General features: G+C 35.3%; 1 protein-coding gene across 2 annotated transcripts in view; it reads left to right on the forward strand.

Moving 5' to 3' along the window:
• The window catches only part of RICTOR (RPTOR independent companion of MTOR complex 2), a 122095-nt gene extending 105141 nt beyond the window's left edge, over positions 1 to 16954 (forward strand). For both annotated transcript variants that reach the window (XM_069556140.1, XM_069556141.1), the window contains 7 exons: positions 2602 to 2779; positions 3504 to 3588; positions 4281 to 4514; positions 12811 to 12966; positions 13300 to 13423; positions 14858 to 14996; positions 15123 to 16954. In XM_069556140.1, coding sequence (XP_069412241.1) covers positions 2602 to 2779; positions 3504 to 3588; positions 4281 to 4514; positions 12811 to 12966; positions 13300 to 13423; positions 14858 to 14996; positions 15123 to 15197 — 991 coding nt within the window. In that variant the 3' untranslated portion in view covers positions 15198 to 16954. The remainder of the gene's footprint in view (positions 1 to 2601; positions 2780 to 3503; positions 3589 to 4280; positions 4515 to 12810; positions 12967 to 13299; positions 13424 to 14857; positions 14997 to 15122) is intronic.
• Positions 16955 to 22623: the final 5669 nt, after the last annotated feature.

Genomic DNA, 22623 nt, shown 5'->3' on the forward strand with positions numbered 1-22623 from the left:
AGAGACTCCTTGCAGCAGATAGTAAATTATGTTCCCTTTGGTAGGATTTCATAAATTATGCAATCTGTCTTACCTATCTGACAGGCTCATCCCTCTCAACAGCTCACTAGTGTAAATCTATACAATGACATTCACAGATTTTATTCAAAGGAGGTACCTCTGACCCACATTCAAAATTTGTTGGTATTTATTCTAACAAGTTTGGATATCAGGTTTTCAGGCCTATAGAAACAATAATTAAAAACTGTTACTGGTAAGGACACTGTGACAAGAAAGAACAGCTTTTGAAATTGTTAGCAAAGGAGGAAACTTTTATACTAAAGCAAAGTATTTGAAAAATCCGACTACAACAGATAGTAGCATTCAGCCAGGAGCAGTAATGTAGCACCCAAAATAAGTAGTGAGGACACCACCATCTTACAGCTCAGGACAATAAGCAAAGCCCTGTTAACTCTGGACCACCCAGTTAGGGTTATTCTATCTTGTTGAAGCAGGTATTTCTATCTAAACTGATTATAGCACAGGTAAAAAGTTTCATTGCTTAACTGTTCATTGGAATAAACCAAAAGTGACAACTCCAAATCACTATTTCCTAATCAGTCTGGGTTCTTAGGATCTTATTTCCTGTATTCTCTGTTAGAATGAGAGATGGGTATATGGAAGTTTTACTCCCGGAATAAAATTCCAGCTTATTGGCATTATAAAGGATTACTGTATGCTTTTCATTTCTTGGGAGAGGGAAAAAATAAAAACAAAGCAGTCAAGAGAAACAAGAACAGCTATACAAAGGAATGAATGCTGAACAGAAATCTTAGGTTCATCAAATCTTCCACTTATTCTTCAAACTGTATTTAGTATTTAACCAGGTTCCATGAAGGAAAAAATTGTTGATATTAGTCTTCCTTTTCCTACTTCTTTCTTTTGGTTAATTCAGAGAAAATGAAAATGATGGAAGATAACTACACATTTACTATAATAATTTGGATCGAGGCTGAAAAGATTTTTTTTCCTATAAAATTAGAAGAGTAGTCATTCTCATACTGTGGTATAATGATGAGCGTGAATCCAGCAGTCTTAAAAACCTTGTATTTCTGAGATGTTTCTTTGAGGCATAGCAGAAAAAAATACTGAGTAGGAATCCTTAATCTTGAGATCTAATCCCAGCACTGAGTGAAGGAACTTGGAAAAAGTTCCATAATTATGCCGTAATGTCTCATCTCCTTGGAATTCAAAAGCTTTGCAAGCCTCATCAATCTAGAACAAAGGCAGACAAGCCTCTCAACTGTTTACTGTTGTAAATCTGTAGTGAAATTCATGAATTCTGAAATAATGTAGGCCTCAATTGCTTGGAGGCAGTTGGAGTAGATCAGTGGTTTTAAGCATTTTTTAAGCATTAACTTTTTAAGTAGAGAAACCCTTTCTTCATAAAAACATTTGTATGGAAACCCAATGTGAAGAATATGTAAAAATGGAGCTGCTGCTGCTGCTAAGTCGCTTCAGTCATGTCTGACTCTGTGCGACCCCATAGATGGCAGCCCACCAGGCTCTACTGTGATTGAAATAGGTATTGTGGAGGCAAGTATAACAGTAATTTCTTCCCCTTCAGTCCAGTAGTCTTTGAAGAGTTCTCTGGAATTGGAAAGATATAAAAGTACAGATTAACTACTGACCTATTTTATAAAATTTGTAAATTTCAATTCTGAGTGATTTTTAGGTGGAAATTAGTAGAAATTAGGAGTGGTGTTTCCTATGTTACTTTTATTAGCTATTTATAAAACATTTTGTATGCTTTTCAAAATAATTCTTTATTATCAGGCTACATTTTTACATTTTAAATGATTTGAGTTTTCAGATAGCAGTATACATATACTGTAGAACCTTGAGTACTGCCTTGTATATACAAAGCAGGCATATAATAAATATTTTAGTATGTCTGTTACATGAATAAAAATATGTACAAGGAAGGTATATCTTATGGAAATGTTAGTATTCCATGTCATGGAATCACTGGTAAGGAATGTATTGAGGAAACATCAGTGCTTCATATAAACTATCTTTTGTACTATTTATATATGATACCATTTTAACCGTTTTGTGTCTGTCTGCTATGTTAGAAAATCTTATGTTGATAAAGTAATTACTATACAAAAGAATAAGTGATTAAGCTTATTTTAATAAAAGCAGTATTAAATAGCATTAGTAGACATGCCCTTACTTATAGATAGCAAATCTGGCAGTCTGAAGTGACTGTGAAGTTAATATTTGGATAATACCTCTGTTTTCTGAGGTCAGTTTTGTTTTTATTTTTACTTCTAGATGTTGAAAGTTACCTTAATTGCTCACCTTTTCACTTTTACCTGAGAGACCATAACAGTTGTTTTTGGTCAACAGTCAACATTACTAGTGAACTTTTATATATCAGTTTATAAGAGATAAATATTTTCAAGTGTTCATATGTTCTCAGTACATAAGATGGCACTGTTTAGTACTTGACGCACTTTCTCTCCTTTTTGAAGTTATGAAAGAAAATGGACTACAGTTATTTATCTGACTGCTATAGCAAATCAATAAACTAATGTAGTTTTTTCAATGATATTCTAGGTTCATGAAAGCTTTAAGTTATGCTTCGCTAGATAAAGAAGATTTATTAAGTCCTATTAACCAAAATACGCTGCAGCGATCCTCCTCCGTGAGGTCCATGGTGTCCAGTGCAACATATGGTAGCTCAGATGACTATATTGGTCTTGCTCTTCCAGTAGATATCAATGATATATTCCAGGTATCATAAATTCTTTTGGTTTCTCTTGAATTAGTTTACTGTTCTTTTCATATTCTATTAATTGCTTACTAGAAATTACAATTTAGAGTGAATACTAATTTTAGGGAAGGTGATATTCTTAGGCAGTTGTATTTAAAGAAGTTTTACCATGAGAATTATTCCACTTTTCTTGACTATTCTGTACTCTCTTTAGCACCTCTAAGTCCGTAAAACATTATCCTTTTTCTCTTCTCATACTAAATCAGCATCTTGTTTGATTTCTTTATCTGTATATTCTCTATAAAAATTTTAAGTCCTAATCTTGCTTTTTAGTCACATTTGACTTATTCTTTATTGTTTTTTTAATTAATATATTGTTTAATCCTTTGATTCTCCTTATGTCATACATGGCAGCCACATACTGTGGTAATCCCACAAAATACTCAACAAATCTCTAGATGGTAGATAGAATTAAGAATACACATTTGTCTAGAAGACCAAAAACACTTTAGATAAATTCTAAAATAATTATTTTAATATCCATTTAAGTAACTAAGGCTAGATAAGGACCTTAATGGTTTTATGTTGTCAAGTTTTGGTAATATAACTTCCTTCAGTATCTTTTCATTATAGGTTCATGTGTTCTAGTAATTCCATTTAAATTATATTTCATTTAATTTTGCTAATATTCATAAAATGAATTTCTTTTTATGATAGGACTTACCATGACTTATATCTATTTCAGGTAAAGGATATTCCTTATTTTCAAACAAAAAATATACCTCCACATGATGATCGAGGGGCAAGAGTGTTTGCCCATGATGCTGGAGGTAATGCATGGTTTTTGTTCTCTCTGTAGTAAAAAGAAAATTCTCATCAGTAGGATGATACTAAAAATTCACATATACTTAATTTTGGGCAACAAAATAGTTGAGTCATAACTTTTTTGGGGGGGTGGGTACTAAGTACCTAGCCTCTCAAGAAGACAAAAACCAGATCAGTTGTTTCTGTTTTAAACATATTAAAAAAAATTAGCACTTAGCCTTTTTGGAAAGAGGAGAGAGAGAAAAAAAAAATTGTATACATTACATGATCTCTCCTTGCTATGAGCTGTAGTATTCTAATTAATATATGCACATCAGCCACAGATTTAAAGCTTTATAATCTTGATTTTTCTTAACAAGGACCTCTTTAGACCCAGAATTATTTACTTTTTCTTTATGTAAATATTGAGAAGAATTGAAATGATACCTAATTGTATAATTTTAATTTTTTATTTTGTATTTAAAGCCTCATGTTAAAGTAAGATAAATACATCTGCTGATGTTAATTATTTTCCTAATTTAAAGCAAATTATCCTGTTTTTCTCCCCAATTAAGGTTAGATTTTGAGTCATAAAAGGTGTTCTGATTTTCTTCCCTAATTTCCCTTCTTTAAAATTTCACATAGTTTAATGCATCTTGAAAGAAGTGTCATTGATGCCGTCTTCCTCAGATCATGTTTTATATTTACTCACGCACAGGTCTTCCATCTGGAACTGGAGGTCTTGTAAAAAACTCTTTTCACTTGCTACGACAGCAGATGAGTCTTACGGAAATAATGAATTCAATCCATTCAGATGCTTCTCTGTTTTTAGAAAGTACGGAAGACACTGGACTACAGGAACATACAGATGATAACTGCCTTTATTGTGTCTGTATTGAAATTCTGGGTTTTCAGCCCAGTAACCAACTGAGTGCAATATGTAGTCATTCAGGTGAGTGATTATGTCTATCTGGATGAATCCACCTGAATTTGAATCTGCTTCAGTCATAAAACGTCTCCCAGCCCTATTGATCATCCTTCTTTCTCCATCTCTACCTCAGCTTCAGTGCAGTCCCTCAGCGTCCACCTGGGGAGTATTAGTGTTTGTCTCCAGTTTTGTCCCCTTGCAATTCACCTTTCATACTGTTGCCTTGGATTAGTCTATTGACAGTTCTTTACTGACTTTTCATGTGTAGCACACAAGACTCTGTCTGATGCACCGATTGTTTTTATTACCATTCTCCTATCTTGTAATTGACACGCCATTACTGACTTATTTGGTGTTCTTGAACAGATTGTGCTCTTTTTCATGATTTTAGGCTTGAAAAGTGTGTTTTCCATGCTGTTCCCTCTTGCACCTTCCCCTCCTCACACACCATGCAAGCTCACACATAGCCAGATAGGGTTCATTTGGCAAGCCCACCTCATCCTCAGAGACGGGAATGTTTTATCTTCACAGCTTTGTCTGTCCCTCTTAGTTAGATATTGACACTTTTTCCTCTTTACTTTTATTGCCCTTTGTACATGATCTCTTGTGTTAATTATTGTTGGTTATTTTTTCCCATTCCATTCAGTAAGGTGCTTCAGGGTGCTTCAGGGTGTCATGCCCTTGCATTTTTTTTTCCTAATACCTAGCTGCATACTGCTTTATATACTAGGCACTCAGTATGTTTTTGTTGAGGTAGAAAGTGAATCAGACCCAGATTCAGCTTTTTTATATGATATGTATGTTTAAAATACAACTATAGATACCTTTTCTTGGTGAATATCACTTCACCACACTCAGAAAAACCTAGTGATAACCAGAATTCTCTGGGTCATTCATCTACACTTCTCCATGGCATTCTGATTAAGAGCTTCCCAACTGATGGATTTCAGCACACTGATAACTGAATAGGTTATGGATGTGCTGAGAGATTAATCCTCTCCCAGTAGGGCCTGGGTGTGACAAACCCTTGGACAAGTCACTTCCCACTATGAACAGGGACTCAGCCTGCTATATTATTTTCATTTTCTGTTGAGTGGAAGGTTTGGTCAGTATTGTTGTGATGTACACAGTAAAGAAGATGCTACTAAGTCATTTGTCTATACATTGTTTATGATGTTTTAGTTCTTGTAAGTTCTGTTTATTTACTCATTCAGCAAATACTTAGGAAGCACTTACTGTGGAGTTCTGCTATACTCTTTTCTCTTTATCAAACAAGAAATAGGGAAGCCAGCCTTCTAATTACCCTGTCACAAAGACAGTCCAGCAAATTCATCTGTGATCTGTTGCTGAGCTAGTTGGGCTTCCCTGGTGGCTCAGACAGTAAAGAGTCTGCCTGCTGCATGGGAGACCCAAGTTCTATCCCTGGGTTGGGAAGATCCCCTGAAGAAGGAAATGGCAACCCACTCCAGTATAGTAATCAGGTTGAGACGCATCAAGTTTGGGACTTGTGGAAGAATTGCTGCTGTCAATGAGGCTTTCACCTTGGCACAGCCATTAGAAGCCCTTGATTTGTTATTCAAGTGATATGAAGTGGGGAGGAGAATAACTCTTAATTGGGAAATGATTACAATTTACTACTGATAAATCCTCTCAGAGGTGTGAAAGGAGGCAGGCTAGTTGTTAAAAAGACACTGAGCCTCTACTCATTCATGCATTCAATTTAATATTTATTATGTCACTCTGGGGATCAGGCATTGAACTAGATGCTAAGATAGTTGTGAGAGGAAAAAATAAAAAGACACTATTCTTACATTGTATATCCAATGGAGAAGGAAATGGATTGATCAATCAATATGCAAATATAACAACCACATTTGCAACAAGTGCCATCAAGGGTAAGTTTTCCGTCAGTCATATCTAACTCTTTGTGATGATGTGGACTATAGCCCACCAGGCTCCTCATCTGTCCCTGGGATTTCCCAGGCAGCAGTACTGGTAGCCATTCCCTTCTCCAGGGGATCTTCCCAATTCAAGGATCGAACCCAGTTTTCCCACATTTCAGGCAGATTTTTTTCCTTCTGAGCCACCATTACTTGCTGCCTGGTATTAGCAAAGGAATAGAACCAAGTGAGCTTCCCTGGTGGCTCAGCGGTTAAGAATCTGATTACAATGCAGGAGACCTCCTACAATATAGGAGATGCAGATTCAGTCTCTGGGTTGGAAAGATCCCCTGGAGAAGGAAATGACAAACCCACTCCAATATTCTTGCCTGGGAAGTCCCATGGACGGAGGAGCCTGATGGGCAAGAGTCTGTGGGATCACAGAAAGAGTCGGACATGACTTGGCAACTAAACAACAAACATCGTCAAATAAGCAGATCAGAGAAGATACTTCTGAAGAATTGCTGTTGAGCTGTGGTTGAAAGAATGAATAGAACCTAACTGAATGAAGACTGGAGTATAGAGAATTTTAAGAGAGAGGAAGGAACATGAACAAAAGTCTTCTCTGATGGGTGCAATCATGGGACACCCATGGGAGTGGAGCCCAGAAAGTGAAGGGAGAAGAAATACAGATCAGCCTAGAAAGATAGGTGAAGACCAGGTACTGCATAGCCCTTTCTACCCAAAGTGGTCAGTGAACCAGCAGCATCAGCGTCACCTGAGCACTTGTTAGAAATGTCTCAAACTCTGCCCCACACAGAATCAGAATCAGCATTTTAACAAGATGCCCAGGTTATTCATGTATACATTAATGTTTGAGAAGCACTGCTATCGGCCAAATGAAGGAATTTTATGTATCAGAAGGGAGATATCTTTATTATCCATGCATGCTCATTTATGTCCAACTCTTTGTGATCCCATGGACTGTAGCCCCCAGACTCCTCTGTCCATGGAATTTTTCAGGCAAGAATACTGCAGTGGATTGCCATTTCATTCTCCAGGGGTTCTTCTCAACCCAAGGGTCAAACCTGTATTTCCTCCATTGGCAGGCAGTTTCTTTACCACTGAGCCACCTGGGAAAGCCATATTATCCGTGGCAGATAACTAAAAAATAGTTCCTCTACTTTTTTTTAATTGAAGTATAGGTAATTTACAATGTTGTGTTACTTTTAAGTGTACAGCAAAGTGATTTAATTTTACATGTGTGTATGGGTGTCTTCTCTTTCAGATGCTTTTCCATTGTAGGTTATTACAAAATACTGAATATAGTTCCCTCTGCTACACAGTAGACCTTTGTTGTTTACCCATTTTATGTGTAATAGTGTATATATGTTAATCCGAAACTCCTAATTTGTCTCCGCCCATCCCCTTTGGTAGCCATAAGCTTGTTTTTTATGTCTGTGAACCTATTTCTGTTTAATAAATCAGTTCGTTTGTATCATTTTTAGATTCCACATATACGTGATATCACGTATTTGTCTTTCTCTTCTGACTTAATTCGATAATCTCTAGGTCCATCCATGTTACTGAAAATGGCATTATCTCATTCTTGTTCATTGCTGGGTAATATTCTAACTTCTTTATCCATTTGTCTGTTGATGGACATTTAGGTTGCTTCCATGTCTTGGCTGTTGTGAATAGTGCTGCTATGAACATTGGGGTGCATGTATTTTTTTGAATTATGGTTTTTTCTGGGTGTATGCCAGGAGTGGGATTGCAGGATCATATGGTAACTCTTTAGTTTTTTAAGGAACCTTAAAAAACCATTCCCCATAATGGCTGCACCAATTCATATTCTCACCAACAGTATAAGAGGTTTCATTTTTCCTCTATACCTTTTCCGACATTTACTATTTGTAGACTTTTTAATGATGACCATTCTGACTGGTGTAAGATGATACCTCATTGTTGTGTTGATTTGCATTTCTCTAATAGTTAGTGGTACTGAGCATCTTTTTATGTGCTTGTTGGCCTTTTCATGGTCACATCTGTGCCTTCTTTGGAAAAATGTCTATTTAGGTCTTCTGCCTACTTTTTGATTTTTTTTTTTAATTGAGCTGTATGAGCTATTTGTATATTTTGGAAATGAATTCCTTGTCAGAAGCATTGTTTGCAAATATTTTCACCCAGTCTGTAAGTTGTCTTTTTGCTTTGTTTTATGTGTGGTGTTTTTTTGGGGGGCAGGGGGTTGCTCTACAAAAGCTTTTATTTTGGTTATTTTTGTTTCCAGTTCAATTACTCTGGGAGACAGATCCAAAAAAACATTGGTGCAGTTTATGTCAAACAGTGTTGTACCTTTGATTTCCTCTAGAAGTTTAGGTCTCTAATGCACTTTGTGTTTATTTTTGTATGTGGTGCTAGAGAATGTTCTGATGTTTCATTTGAGCATTCCATGCTTTTACATGTAGCTGTGCAGTTGTACCAGCACTGCTTTTTGAAAAGACTGTCTTTTACCCAGTGTATATTCTTGCTTCCTTTCTCTTAGATTAATTGACCATATGTTCATGGGTTTATTTCTGGGCTGTCTATTCTCTATCCTTTATCTATATGTTATATGTCTGTTCTTGTGCCATTACCACACTGTTTGGATTACTGTAGTCTACAGTAGTCTGAAGTTGTCCCTCTGCTGTGTAATGATAATTTTAAAGAGACATTAGGACTTGAACATAAGACTTTCCATTCTTTAAAACTTCTAGTCTGGTCGTAATGTTGATTGTGGCAGTTGTTCAGAAAATGTTAAAGCTCAGAGGAAAGGCGATTAGGATATTTCCTAATATTGTATTCTGTGTCTACCACTTTCTCAGATGTTTATGCAATGTTTTGTTAAGTATGCAAGGCAAAATGTTGGCTGCGTTTTATGTTTCTTTGGGGTGCACTGTATGTATACCACTGCATTCGCCATATTGTAGCTAACCAACTAAAAGTGGGCTAGACTGGTGTTTTAGACTAGTCCATCTGTGAAAGAGAGCACTGGAAAAAAGTCAGCAGACTATAAAGGATAATAGCAAGGAGATTGGTTTGAATGTCTGAGTTATTAAACTGACAGATTTGTGAGGAGTGGGTAGAGGTTACATTGAGTAAAGGAAGGCCCTAAAGAGACAGTCGTGGTTTTCAAAAACATTAGGTGTAAAACCCACGTTTCAGTAGCAGTCTATACAAAAGATCAGTGGTTTGCAGATGATGGTGTAAGCGGAACACCAGGTGGTGTCCCATCTCCCTGTCCTCACCCAGATGTACAGCTGAGGATGGAGGAGACTAGAAGTGCCAGGGCTGCAGGAAATACTCAGACGCCTGGTGTAAACATAGCAGGGTGTGAGGTTTGGTATCAAGAGCACCTAGGCTCAAAGCCAAACTTTTCCGTCTTATTATTTGATCTGGGGCAATATACTTAGTTTCACTGAACTTTACTTTTAATTTTTTCTTAAATTTCTAAATGGGAATAATGATACCTGGCTTATGGTGTAGTTTTGGTACTTAGTAACATGTAAGATTAGCATTCACTAAGCTGTCCATTAATGGTGACTCACACTAAGTTGTTTACATTAGAAATAATATTCTTTCATAAATTCTGATAGTTCAGTTAGAATGATCTTACTGTGTTCCTAGGGAAAATCTCCTTGTTCATTTCAACAACAGTCTCCTTGTTATTGTTGCCCGGGAGAAATGATGATCAAGTGGATCAGAGCTCCTCACAGAAATTCTTGATTTTTTTGATGAATTCTTTTCAGCATTTAATATGCTATTTGGAGACTTCACTTTCTGATAGGAAGAATTTAGCTTATGATTTTTCTGAATTAACCCATATGGACTTACATAATTTTTTTCCCTAGAGCTTTTTATTCTTTCTCACATAATTATGCCCAGATACAGGGTATAAAGAAGGTATGCAGTCTCTTAGAGGCTGATCTATCCTATACTTCATGTCTCCACTTCTAATTAAAAGATAAAATAAAGCTGAGCTAGTGGCTCAGACAGTGAAAAATCTTCCTGCAGTGAGGGCATCCTGGGTTTGATCTCAGGGTTGGGAAGATCCCCTGGAGGAGGGCATGGCAACCCACTCCAGTATTCTTGCCAGGAGAATCCCCTTGGACAGAGGAGTCTGGCGGACTGCAGTCCACAGCGTTGCAAAGAGTCGGACACAACTGAGCAACTAAGGACAATACAGAATATTATTTATTGAAAAGAGAGGAAACAATAAAAGCAACAGCTACAGTTAAGAAACTAAACATCAATTACATAGATAAAAAGGTTCAGTTTATGGACATAATGCTTCATCCAAATTAAAAATAATCTTGAAATAAAATGTGAGTAAAAGTGTATAAGTGTAAGTTTCATTGCATTGAATACTTTTCAAAATTCAGGCCCCTAAAAGTCAATATCATCAGTCTAGTATGCACGGTTTTGGCCTTTAGCAGAGTGCTAGACATTATCTTCTGTGCCTAAGAAGAAATAGATCAACTAGCTTCCCAATTTCAATAAATTTTGGTTCTCCATATACTGCTAATTAATAAATAGTGCCAATATTCTACCCACATGTTCTCTGAAGTTTCCATTTAGCACATGTAATTACTTCATAAAAAATTTTTATTCATATGATTTAGCAAGTTTCATATAAAAGATACCCCATGGATTAAAAGCCTTCTGTTATCACTATTCTTGGGATCTTTTTCACTTCTTCCAGTGGAAGATGTGAAGAAGACTCCAGTGAGGCTTCGCTTGTAGTTCAGTTGGTAAAGAATCTGCCTCCGATGCAGGAGACCTGGGTTCGATTCCTGGGTCAGGAACATCTCCTGGAGAAGGAAATGGCAGCCCACTCCAGTATTCTTGCCTGGAGAATTCCATGGACAGAGGAGTCTGGAAGGCCACAGTCCATAGGGTTGCAAGAGTCGGACATGATTAGCAACTAAACCACTGCAGTGGGAGAAACTGTTTGTGCTTTGTTTAGTTAGAGGTGTGGGTTTTTGTGTTTTTTTTTTTTTTAATAAGAATGGATGATATCTTTAGAAATAAAATGTGGTTGTAACAGGTTAGAAATGTTAGGAGTCGTCACTGGTTGCAGATGAGGCTGAAATGAATAAGTTTATAACTTTTCAGAAACAATGTTGACAAAGGAACGATGTCAGCATTTTCAAAACAACATTGACAAAGAAACGTATAATTTTCTTATTGTTCTTTGTGCTGGAATATTTTGTCTTTTTACTTCCTGGGAAGCTTACTGAGTCCAAAATAACATAGTCATTTCTTACCTGGTTATTCAGCATTACTGGTTTTTAAGTACATCTTTAATTCTCAGATCTTTTGGCAGTAGTTTTATTTTTAAAATCACTGTATAATTTAAGTAGCATATATTACTTTTAAGTACCTGACAGATGCATGATTTTCTTAGTAACCAAGATATTAAAACTATGCTAAGTTGATATCCTGAGGAACCAGAACATATTCTGCTTAGTATTATGTCACTATTAATCTTAGGGAGTACTTAAAGGTGAGATGAGGTAGTGACATCTATTCTGCTGAAGCAGCATAGGGAGAATAGTATGTGTTGATGTAGGTCTAGTTTCCTGGACTTTTAAAAAACTCTTATTACTACTCTGACAGTGTACTGTAGTGGAAAGAGAATAGGACTAACTATCAAGAGGCCTTACCATTTGACTGATGGTGTTTCTTCTCTCTGAAATCTCTCTTCTTAGCATACTAAGGTTGCATGATTTTTTGGGTTGCCCAGTGTTACCTCCTAAAAGTATAACTGAAGACTTTCTGATTTCCATTTCACTTAGTTTAAGTGCTCGGGGAACTTGTAATTAAAAAGTATTGATGTTATTTTAGCTCCACTAAGACATTTAGTTGACTTTAAAATCCCATCTAGGAGTGGACCTTGGCAATGCATGGATAGTATAGTAAGTTTAACCCTATGGAAGGAACTGATAAGTCTGGAGAACTATGATTGTTATATCGGTGATTATTAAATGGTAGGACTGGCAAGTGCTAGAATAATAGATACAGTGTAATCTCACTTATACATCTGAAGAGGAAGAGAGAGAAATTTAAAATGGCAGACGATTTGAATTTTTATATATTTAAGGAGAAGGCTGTTTAGGGGTGGGAGGCATGGAAGAGGGGTATCTTCATATGAATTCTTTAAATAAACACATATTATTTTTGTAGTTTAGAAAAATAAAATCTTATGTATAAATGTCTTTAGAATTTAACACATTACTATCTGAGCAGTCTGTAAATTTACTTTGAAAATCTTCATCATGGAAAATAATTATTGAAGAGACTGGAGGGAAATTACAAGGAACCATTCCTTTGTGGTATACAGTGCAAGCATAGGAATTAAGCTGTTTTGATCTGTTTATTGAATTAATTTATTTCTTCAGACCTTCAAGACATTCCATATTCTGATTGGTGTGAGCAAACTATCCATAACCCCTTAGAAGTAGTTCCCTCGAAATTTTCTGGCATTTCTGGATGCAGTGATGGAGTGTCTCAAGAAGGCTCAGCCAGCAGCACCAAAAGTACGGAATTGCTACTAGGTAAGTTTTCAGATTTAAATCCAAACTTGTTAATATAACTGTACTTAGTTGTTTATTGTTAATGATGAGTGCTGTTCATTAGTTGTCTCAAATCTATGACAACTTACTTTTATTGAGGTATATTTAGTCAACTATTGTACCTATATCAGCTGCTGATACATACTCGCTTAGCTGTCTGCTTTCATTAGAAAGAATTTTGATCCCAAAATGATTGGCAGGTCATGTGCAGTTTATCTTAGTTTTATATATGTCTTTGGTAAAGTTTAAAAACAAATTCCATGAGTTATAGTAATTTTCTGTTGTGATACAGATAAAATATTTTGATCTTTTCAGGGGTTAAAACAATTCCAGATGATACACCAATGTGCCGTATACTCCTTCGCAAAGAAGTTCTGAGATTAGTCATTAATTTGAGTAGTTCAGTTTCAACTAAATGTCATGAAACTGGGCTTTTAACGTAAGTAATCTTTGAGCATGAGTATTCTTTGCTTTTTTATGGTGAATACTTAAAAAGTTTGATCAGTTTGCTTTACATCAGTAGTTCTCAACTGCATGGCATATCTGAGTGAGCCTAGATTTTCTTCATCTACTTCAACCAAACTAACATATGGTAATAAATTGAATGGAGAAGCAGGTATATGAATCCAACAGTTTTCTATTCAGCCAGACGTTAAAAAGATCTGTAAAAATGTAAAACAATAGCAACTCTTCTTAGTTTTGGAAAATATAGTTATTTTTCATTAAAATATATGTATGTTAACATGTAATGATTTTATTTTTTAAATTAATTAATAAATGTTTTGAAATTTTCTAAATTTTAATTTCTTATATGTTAATTATTGATGGGTATGGCCCACAAAAGTAAAAGTAAAGCATCCACCTGCAATGCGGGAGATGTGGGTTCCATCCCTGGGTTGGGAAGATCCCCTGGAGAAGGGAAAGGCTCCCTCACTCCAGTATTCTGGCCTGGAGAATTCCATGGACTGTATAGGCCTTGGACATGACTGAGTGACTTTCACTTTCATGGCCCACAAAAAATAAGATTTTGGGGTTTCTCAACAATTTTTAAGAAAGTAGAAGAATTCTGAGACCATAAAGCTCAAGAAAAGCTGGCATACATAAAAATAAGTGACATTTTCTTGGTTTAATTTTTCCCTATTTTTACTCCTTTCTTTTAATAAAAGTTGCAGGCTGTTTTTTGCTTTTCTAAATCACAGCAGCATGATAAAAGAATATTCAGGCCATCTTCAACATCTTTGTTATGCACTATTTAAAGCTGTGGTCCTCAAAAAATGAAATGCACTTCAGGGTCTCCCATGGAACTTTACAAAATGTAGTAGCACATATACCAGGCCCCCACTACAGACCTCCTGGCCAGAAGCTTAAAGTGTAGAGGGTCCTTCACCTGTATTAGCCCACTCCACTGCTGGTTCTGAGGTGCTAGACCAGGTGAGAGCCACTACTAAATGCTGAAAGATACAAAGACAGAGCCCAGTCAAAGTTTAACTTCAGTTTAACTTTAAAATTTCATTTTATTTTTTTCTTTTAATTTTATTTCTATTTTAAAGCTTAGTTTTAAAAATACTTGAGTTACTCTGGGCCAATAAATACATTTTGTAATTTCTCAGGCTAGTGAAAAAGAATATTTTGCACTTTCTAAGAAGTATTTGGGTCTTTATCATTTTAAGAGATAGCCCAAACTTAAAACAGTTATAATTTAAGTGTGAGGTAGGAATATTTACTATTTTATATTCTTATATGCCCTCACTCCAGATATGTCACTTGATCTATATATCCAGAGGAAAAGAGATTTAAAAATGATATTTTGAAAGAAAATAGGCAAGTCATTATTATAATTTTTATCACATCCTAGTCTTTTCTTTCATTTTAGAATTAAAGAGAAGTATCCTCAAACATTTGATGACATATGCCTTTACTCTGAGGTTTCCCATTTGCTGTCACACTGCACATTTAGACTTCCATGTCGGAGGTTCATACAAGAATTATTTCAGGATGTACAGTTTTTACAAGTAAGTAGCATTTGTACTTCTGAACTTTATCTTTAAAAAATATTTGTTTGATTTAAACTAAAAGTTTTGAGATTATATCTGTTGATAGACTAGAAAGTCATTAATAATTTACCACTTCTTCCCTAGATGCATGAAGAAGCAGAGGCTGTCTTGGCAACACCACCAAAGCAACCTATAGTTGATACATCTGCTGAATCCTGACCTCATATTTATGATGTATATAGATGTAGACTATATATATATATTATATGTATATTCATATTTGTGGACTTCTAAAAGCCTCAAAAAAGCCGACTGACTGGGCAGCAAAGACAGGAGTATCTTCTATACGCTGTTCAGCAATTACTGGTACATGAACAGTTGGAACTGCGGACTTCCCTAACCAAAACAACTTCCTCTCCCCTCTGTGGAGCCCCTTTGGGGGTTCATTATTCATTACCACAGTTTTAAGAGTTTTAGTTACCATTGTATGCAAGATTCAAGCACTGAGTACCTACATGGGTTTTCTACTTTTCATTTTAAGAGCATAACAACAGTGGAACAGTACGGTATGCAGAAGCACCCTACACACCGTTATTTCTGAATTCCTTTTTTAGGGTAAATATAAAGATGCCTTGTTTGTTAACTAATTTTGGAAGCCAGGAATCAGTGTCTTTGAGGCTGCATCCTGTTAGCACAATGGGATGTTCTATAACTGCTGGTATTAGAAGGGGATCTTTGGCCCTTCCACTTTTTTCTTCATGTTTATAACACTACTTCAGAGGTTTTTAACCTCAAAGCGAAAGAAGAGCCTCAACAACCAGGACTTATAAGTTATTTTTATGTGACTAGACTTACATAAAGTTTCTTACTTGTTTTCCATCTCTTTAGTTTTGTTGCAATGTGTTATTATAGGCTATTTGAACCGATTAAGGTTTTTCACTACAGTTCCTGATTAAAATCAGAAAATTATTTTGTAATTCAGAGTATTTTTCATTTATAAAATGCATATGTTTTCAGTGCACTTCCATTTCCATTAGCTTCCCACATCACCATTTTAACAGGAACTTGAACAAAGCACTATTAATTTAGACCTAAAGTAAAAGAAAGCATTAAATAACACCTTGGATCTCTTGAGGAAAAGATAAGGTTGCCTACAATTTATACATTCCATGGGAAAAGAAGAGCCATAGTTTCTTTTAAAAAAATCCTTGGTGAAACATGATTACGATTAAAAATTGTAGTGAAAAGCCTTAAGTACCAAAATTTAAAGCAGCAGTAATTTAATTTTTATATCAGTGTTCTTGTTTTGCACAGACTAAATGCAGTGATAGGTGAGTTTATGAGTACAGTAGTTGCCTTTATCACATTTGTGAAGTTGTTAAAGTTGATGAGGGCAGAGTTTTATTTGTTTGTTTAATTTGTGTATGTCTAAAGATATTTGGAAATCTTTATAGGAATTAAACATATATGCAAATTTGTATATAAAAAAAGCATGGCCATCATCATTAGAATGCTTGTAAATGAAAGGATCTTTTTTGAGGTCTACATATAAGTAGAAAAAAATCCAGCTGGACTGATTAAGACCCTTTTTTAATTGATTTGTTTAGACCATTTTTATAGTTACGCATCCGCTCTGACACAGTCATAGTACGGGGACTAGTATTTTCCCTTATTACAGTTAATTTCTATAATGGGCTTGTTCTTTGAGATCTCTGTAAAGAACCCTGTGAACTAGAAAGCATAACTCACAGAGATACTTTTTTTTTTTTTAATTTACTGGCACTGAAAGTTCCAATTGAGATGAAGCATTTCATCTCACTTCATAACACCTCTTTGACTGCACTTCAGTGAATTGTTCTTACGTGCACTGTGTAGCAACTTACATTATAACAAAGCAGATAAGGGCTGTAAGCTGCTGCTTATGTTAAAAAGTGGTTCTTCACATTTTCTTTCATAAAATCCAATTGAAGATAAAACAGATGCTTTTTTTTTTAACTTTAATTTATCACTGAACCCAAGTGTTTATTTAAATGTCAACAGTACTTCTAAGAACGTTGCCTGTCACCTTGGTCTTTGGTCTTGGATGATGAAACTGCCTTCCAGAGAACCAAATGTCAGAGATACTAGACCAAATAGTAGTTTAAAACTCCAAAGGAGGTAATGTAGTAATCTTATTAATAATGGGATTAACATATTTTAGACATTCATTTTTAAACACTACCTCAGTTAATATAGAGTATAAAATCTGTGGTTTAATCCCTCAAAAGTTAACAGTAAATTCTTTTTTGTTACACACACACACACACACACACACAAACATATACATACATCTTCACCCCTGGACCCCACCTCACTCATCAATCCTGAAATGAAGTCTTTGTTACTATTAGCCTGAACGGTTTTTTGGATTATTACTTTGAAAGATATGTATGTATATATCATAATATTTGCCTTTAGCACTTAGTTTGGGGAGACACTCAGAGCTTTGTGGTTCTCAATAATCTAAAAAAAAAAGATGTCTATATTAAGTGTATAGTGCTATTTGGTTTATCCATGTTTCACTGACAGGTCTAATACGTTTTCTTTAAGTACTTATTTGTATAAAAGTAGACTTTTATGATGAAAAATGCTCACATGCAGTGCCAAGTGATTTACTTAGGTGTTTAAAATGTTAAATTATATCAGAAAAGATTAGGGATGTTGTCAGTGGTAATAGAAATAATTGAAAAAAGCATCTATAGGTAATAGATATTACCAGACTATAAAATACCAAAATAATGTCAATACTGTAGTTTTTCAAGATTTTAGAATTAATCTTAGTCCATATAAATTTGTACTACTGGTAATTATTGAATAATTTGGAGGAATTTGGGCAGTTGTGCTGGTTATAAACTGTGAATTTCTAATTGTAAAGTGAATTGTTGTTTCTAATTGAAATTTTTTTCAAGAACAGATTTCAGCTTCACATACTAAGTAAATACTGATAAATAAGGAAATTAGAAATTAGTATTTGTAATTAAACATGGTCTAAAATTTCTTATACTTGTTTATGCTTAGGTAGATTTGAAGGGGGAAAAAGTCTTATCTCCCTAATAAAAAATTTTCTAATAAAGATTGGTAGCATAAGGGCATTCTGTAAGACATTGACATTAAAAGAGGCTCTTTGGAGGTATATACTTTATTTTACTAGTTACTCTAACATCGTATGTATAAGTCCTTTTGAATGGTGTGGCTTTAATAGTTTTCAGCTCTTTTATCCAGAGCTTGAAGTAATTAAAGCTGAGTTTTTCAGGGCATATTACAGATGCAAAGTGTTCAACAATGAGGTGTGAATGCTTATTTAGATTTGTCTACTGCTATTTATATAAAAAAATTTTTTCATTCCATTCAGAGGATGCCTTTTATCCCCACATTAAAGCACAGATCACTAAGCAATAAAAAGCAATCAAATTGTCATCCAAATTATAACTGCAGTTACTTTTGCATGGTGAGAGTGAGGTGCTAATTTTGTGTGAGAGTTTTGTAAACTACCTTGGGAAAGGTCCTTTGGAAGTAAGATTTTTCCCCTTTTGTCCTATGTTTCTAGTTTTGTCTCAAATTCACAATCCATTAAATTAGGGAAAAAAGGAACAATTAATTGAGAGAGTTTGAATAAGAGCTGTTGGAATAAAAAGAACATTTCAGATCTTCCAAAATGTCAGTTGGGAAAGGTCACCGTTGTCTCTCCATTCAAGAAATACATTATTACCAGCTTCATTTCAAGACTGTCACTACAGTGAGAGTTTGATTATAAAAGCATACCAGTAAAATTAATAGCAAAATGCTTATCAGACAATGTTAAAATCTGTGAGAATCTTTCTAGGAGCATTTGTTTTTTCTTTTAGTTCTAGGTTCCCAGGGTAGTTTTCATTTATAGTAGGTTTATTTAATGAATGTGGATTTTCTCCCTTTTAGAGTATTTTTGTAATGTAGGTGGATAGCTATGCCACTGCACGCATAAATTGCACATTTTGTTTGACTTTCTTTATAAAATATTTAATTTGAAAAATATAATTTATGCCAAAAAAGTATATCTTGTAATTTTGCCACTAATAGGTTGATTTAGCACAAAATGCAAAGTCTTTGGGCAGAGGAGGGGGGAGATTGAAAACTTTCATAGATAATAGTTGAAAAATGTTCCATTATTGGCCTGTCAGAAACCCTAAAGCTGCATTGTAAAACAAATGATGTAAATTAGTTTTGAAAAGTGGTAAGGGACTGTGAAAAAAATCTCAGACTTAATGCTCCCTAACCACATAATTTTCTTCTTTTTTATTTAGTAATACGCTGCTACATATTTGGAGGTTCTGGTGTTTGTAGGTCACTGAACAGACATTGAAATCTGATTTATATTGTATAACTGTAACATAGAAAGAAAAGTATTTATATATTTTCCGTAAGAATATTTCATTGAGTTGTGTATAATTTAAATAAGGTTTGTCCCTAAATGGTTTTGCTCACCTTGATTTTCTTTTGTGGTTTTCTTGTTTTTGTATAATGTGTACAGTTTATGTCAAGGGCATTAAAAGCCTCCTGAAGCGTAATCTTATCAAAGGGATACATTCTTAATAAAATGTACTTAAAAATTCTTAAACTTGTGTCATTGTTTTATTTCAGATTTTAAAACCATCATTGTTGATTTATGTACCACTGAGGCTGTTACATGTAACTCTAGGTAAAAGTGACTTTTAAATACCGAAGATAAGAATCTGGTTCAGTAACACATAGTTCAGTTCAGTCGCTCTGTCGTCTCCGACTCGGCAACCCCATGGACTGTAGCATGCCAGGCCTCCCTGTCCATCACCAATTCCCGGAGCTTACTCAAACTCATGCCCATTGAGTCAGTGATGCCATCCAACCATCTCATCCTCTGTCGTCCCCTTCCTCCCACCTTCAGTCTTTCCCAGCATCAGAGTCTTTTCAAATAAGTAGTGGCTTGTTCCAAATGTTTTAAAATAGGTATTTATACTTTCTAAATACTTCATAATCTAATCAAACATCTTTACAGTTATTATTTTTTAATCTCAGGTTATTATGAAAGGTTTGATAAAGTAGATCTATCTTTAGAACAATTACGACTTTAGTGATTAATATATAGAATGAGCAATGATGGTAACTTTTCTGTGTAAGCTATTTGATTTCACTCAGCCTTCCCTTGTGGCTCAGCTGGTAAAGAATCCACCTGCAATGTGGGAGACCTGGGTTCGATCCCTGGGTTGGGAAGATCCCCTGGAGAAGGGAAAGGCTACCCACTCCAGTATTCTGGCCTGGAGAACTCCATGGAGTGTAGAGTCCATGGGATCGCAAAGAGTCTGACATGACTGAGCAACTTTCACTTTCACAGAAACTGGATCAGGTAAGCTAGCCAACAACCACCTAGTGGCAAAAGAAAATAGTACAAGGGAAATAAATGGTCAATCCTGGAGAATAAAATTCAGTGTCAAAGTTAGGATCTGTTATCATTGAGTGAATGTGGTAAAATGTATTCAGAAATAGCTTTATTTTGGATAGTTTGGTTTTTAAACACATTTATGTGTATCATTTTCATATTGCCTTCTACTCTATGTTTTTCAACAAAAATGTAGTTGGCCCTCAAAAAGCACGCTTCATCATCATACAGCTCATCTTTGAATACTGACAGTATAGCTGAGCTTCAGAAAGTTTGTTTCATTTTTTAAAACTCTGGTGTATAAAGTACTCCAGGAGATAGTGAAAGACGGGGAAGCCTGGCGTGCTGCAGTCCATGGGGTCGCCAAGAGTTGGACGTAACAGTGACTGAATAACTATAGCAAAATACCAAAGACTGGACAGTTTATAAATAACAGAAGTTTATTTCTCACAGTTCTGTTGGCTGAAAATCTGAAATTAAGAGTGTGAACATATTTGGATGAAGGCCCTCTTCATGTCCCAGACTTAACTTTTGTCTTATGTCCTCGATGGCTTGATGGGACTAGGAAATTGTAGTGTCTCTTATAAGAACATCAATCCCACTCATGAGAGCTCTAGCCTCATGACCTCCCAAAGACCCCCATCTACTAATACCATCATCCCTGGGTGTTAGGATTTCAATGTAGGAATTTGAGGAGGCAGGTGATTATTCAGACCATAGCAATTAATTCTACATTGATTAAAAAAAAATATATATATATATATATAAATAAAAACTTCCTCTAATGCTTAGAGGACAGACAACTACATTTGCTTAAATGTAGCAAATGTCCTTTAAGTGGGAATATATTCATTGTAAATACTATTTTAACTGCTAATTTTGAAGGCTTTATATTTTCAGTTGTATCTTTTTGAAGGTTGTCATTTTGTTTTGGCCATGCCTTGCTGGATCCTGCTTCCTCTACCTGGGATTGAACCACACCCCCAGCAGTGGAATCAGGAGTCTCAACCACTGAACCACCATTATGCAAAATGCTTAGCATGTTTTGTAAATTCTTTGAGATGAAAGCCAGCTGGTCTCCACAGAGTTCTTAGAAGAAATACTAGATATTGTCTAATACAACCTGATTTTCTTAATAAATGACATTCTAGTGGAGAATCAGTTTCACTAGACTGAGTACAGGTCAGGTATTGGAATATTAGCAGGCACTTCGAGCAGGTCCATGGATATGTGTATATCTGAATCACTTAGCTGTACACCTGAAAACTAACACAATATTGTCAATAAACTCCAATATAAAGTAAAAAATTTTTTTAATTAAAATCACATTCAAAACCTAGTAATAATATTCCATATCAATATCACTGTGATACTAGTTCCCTGTGTGACTACTAGATACTAGAAATGTGTGACTAGTTCCCTGCTTCCCGTCTACCTGCCTGCAGCCAAGGACAAGTCACCAGGCTGAGGCGTTCTTTGTAGGTCTTTTGCCAGTTCCACCCACCATCAAAATATCCCGGTATTGATATGGAATATTACTAACTAGGTTTTACATGTTTTTAATTTAAAAATTTTTTTTTATGTTATATTGGAGTTGATTGACAATATTGTCTTAGTTTTCAGGTCTACAGCTAAGTGATTTGGATATACATATATCCATTCTTTTTCAGATTCTTTTCCCGTATAGGTTATTACAGAATATTGAGTAGAGTTCCCTCTGCTACACAGTAGGTCCTTGTTGATTATCTATTTTACATATAGTTGTGTGTTTATGTTAATCCCAAACTCCTAATTAACCCCCCCCCCCACCTTTTCTGTTTGGTAACCATCAGTTTGTTTTTGAAGTCTGTGAGTTTGTTTTGTAAATAAATCCATTCATCTCAGGTTTTTTTATAGTCCACATAGAAGTGGTATCATATTTATCTTTCTCTGACTTCACTCAATATGATAATCTCTAGGCCCACCCATGTTGCTGCAAGTGACATTGTTTTATTCTTTTTATTCTATTGCATGTATGTACCGCACCTTTATCCACTCCTCTGTTGATAGACATTTAGGTTGCTTCCATGTCTTGGCTATTGTAAACAGTACTGCATTGAACACGGGTGCATGTATCTTTTTGAATTATGATTTTCTGCAGATATATGCCCAGGATTAGAATTGCTGAATCACAAGAGCTTCCCAAGTGGCTCAGTGGGTAAAGAATCTGCCTGCAAT

Source organism: Ovis canadensis, chromosome 16 (genome assembly GCF_042477335.2).
Source record: "Ovis canadensis isolate MfBH-ARS-UI-01 breed Bighorn chromosome 16, ARS-UI_OviCan_v2, whole genome shotgun sequence".
Lineage (NCBI taxonomy): Eukaryota > Metazoa > Chordata > Mammalia > Artiodactyla > Bovidae > Ovis > Ovis canadensis.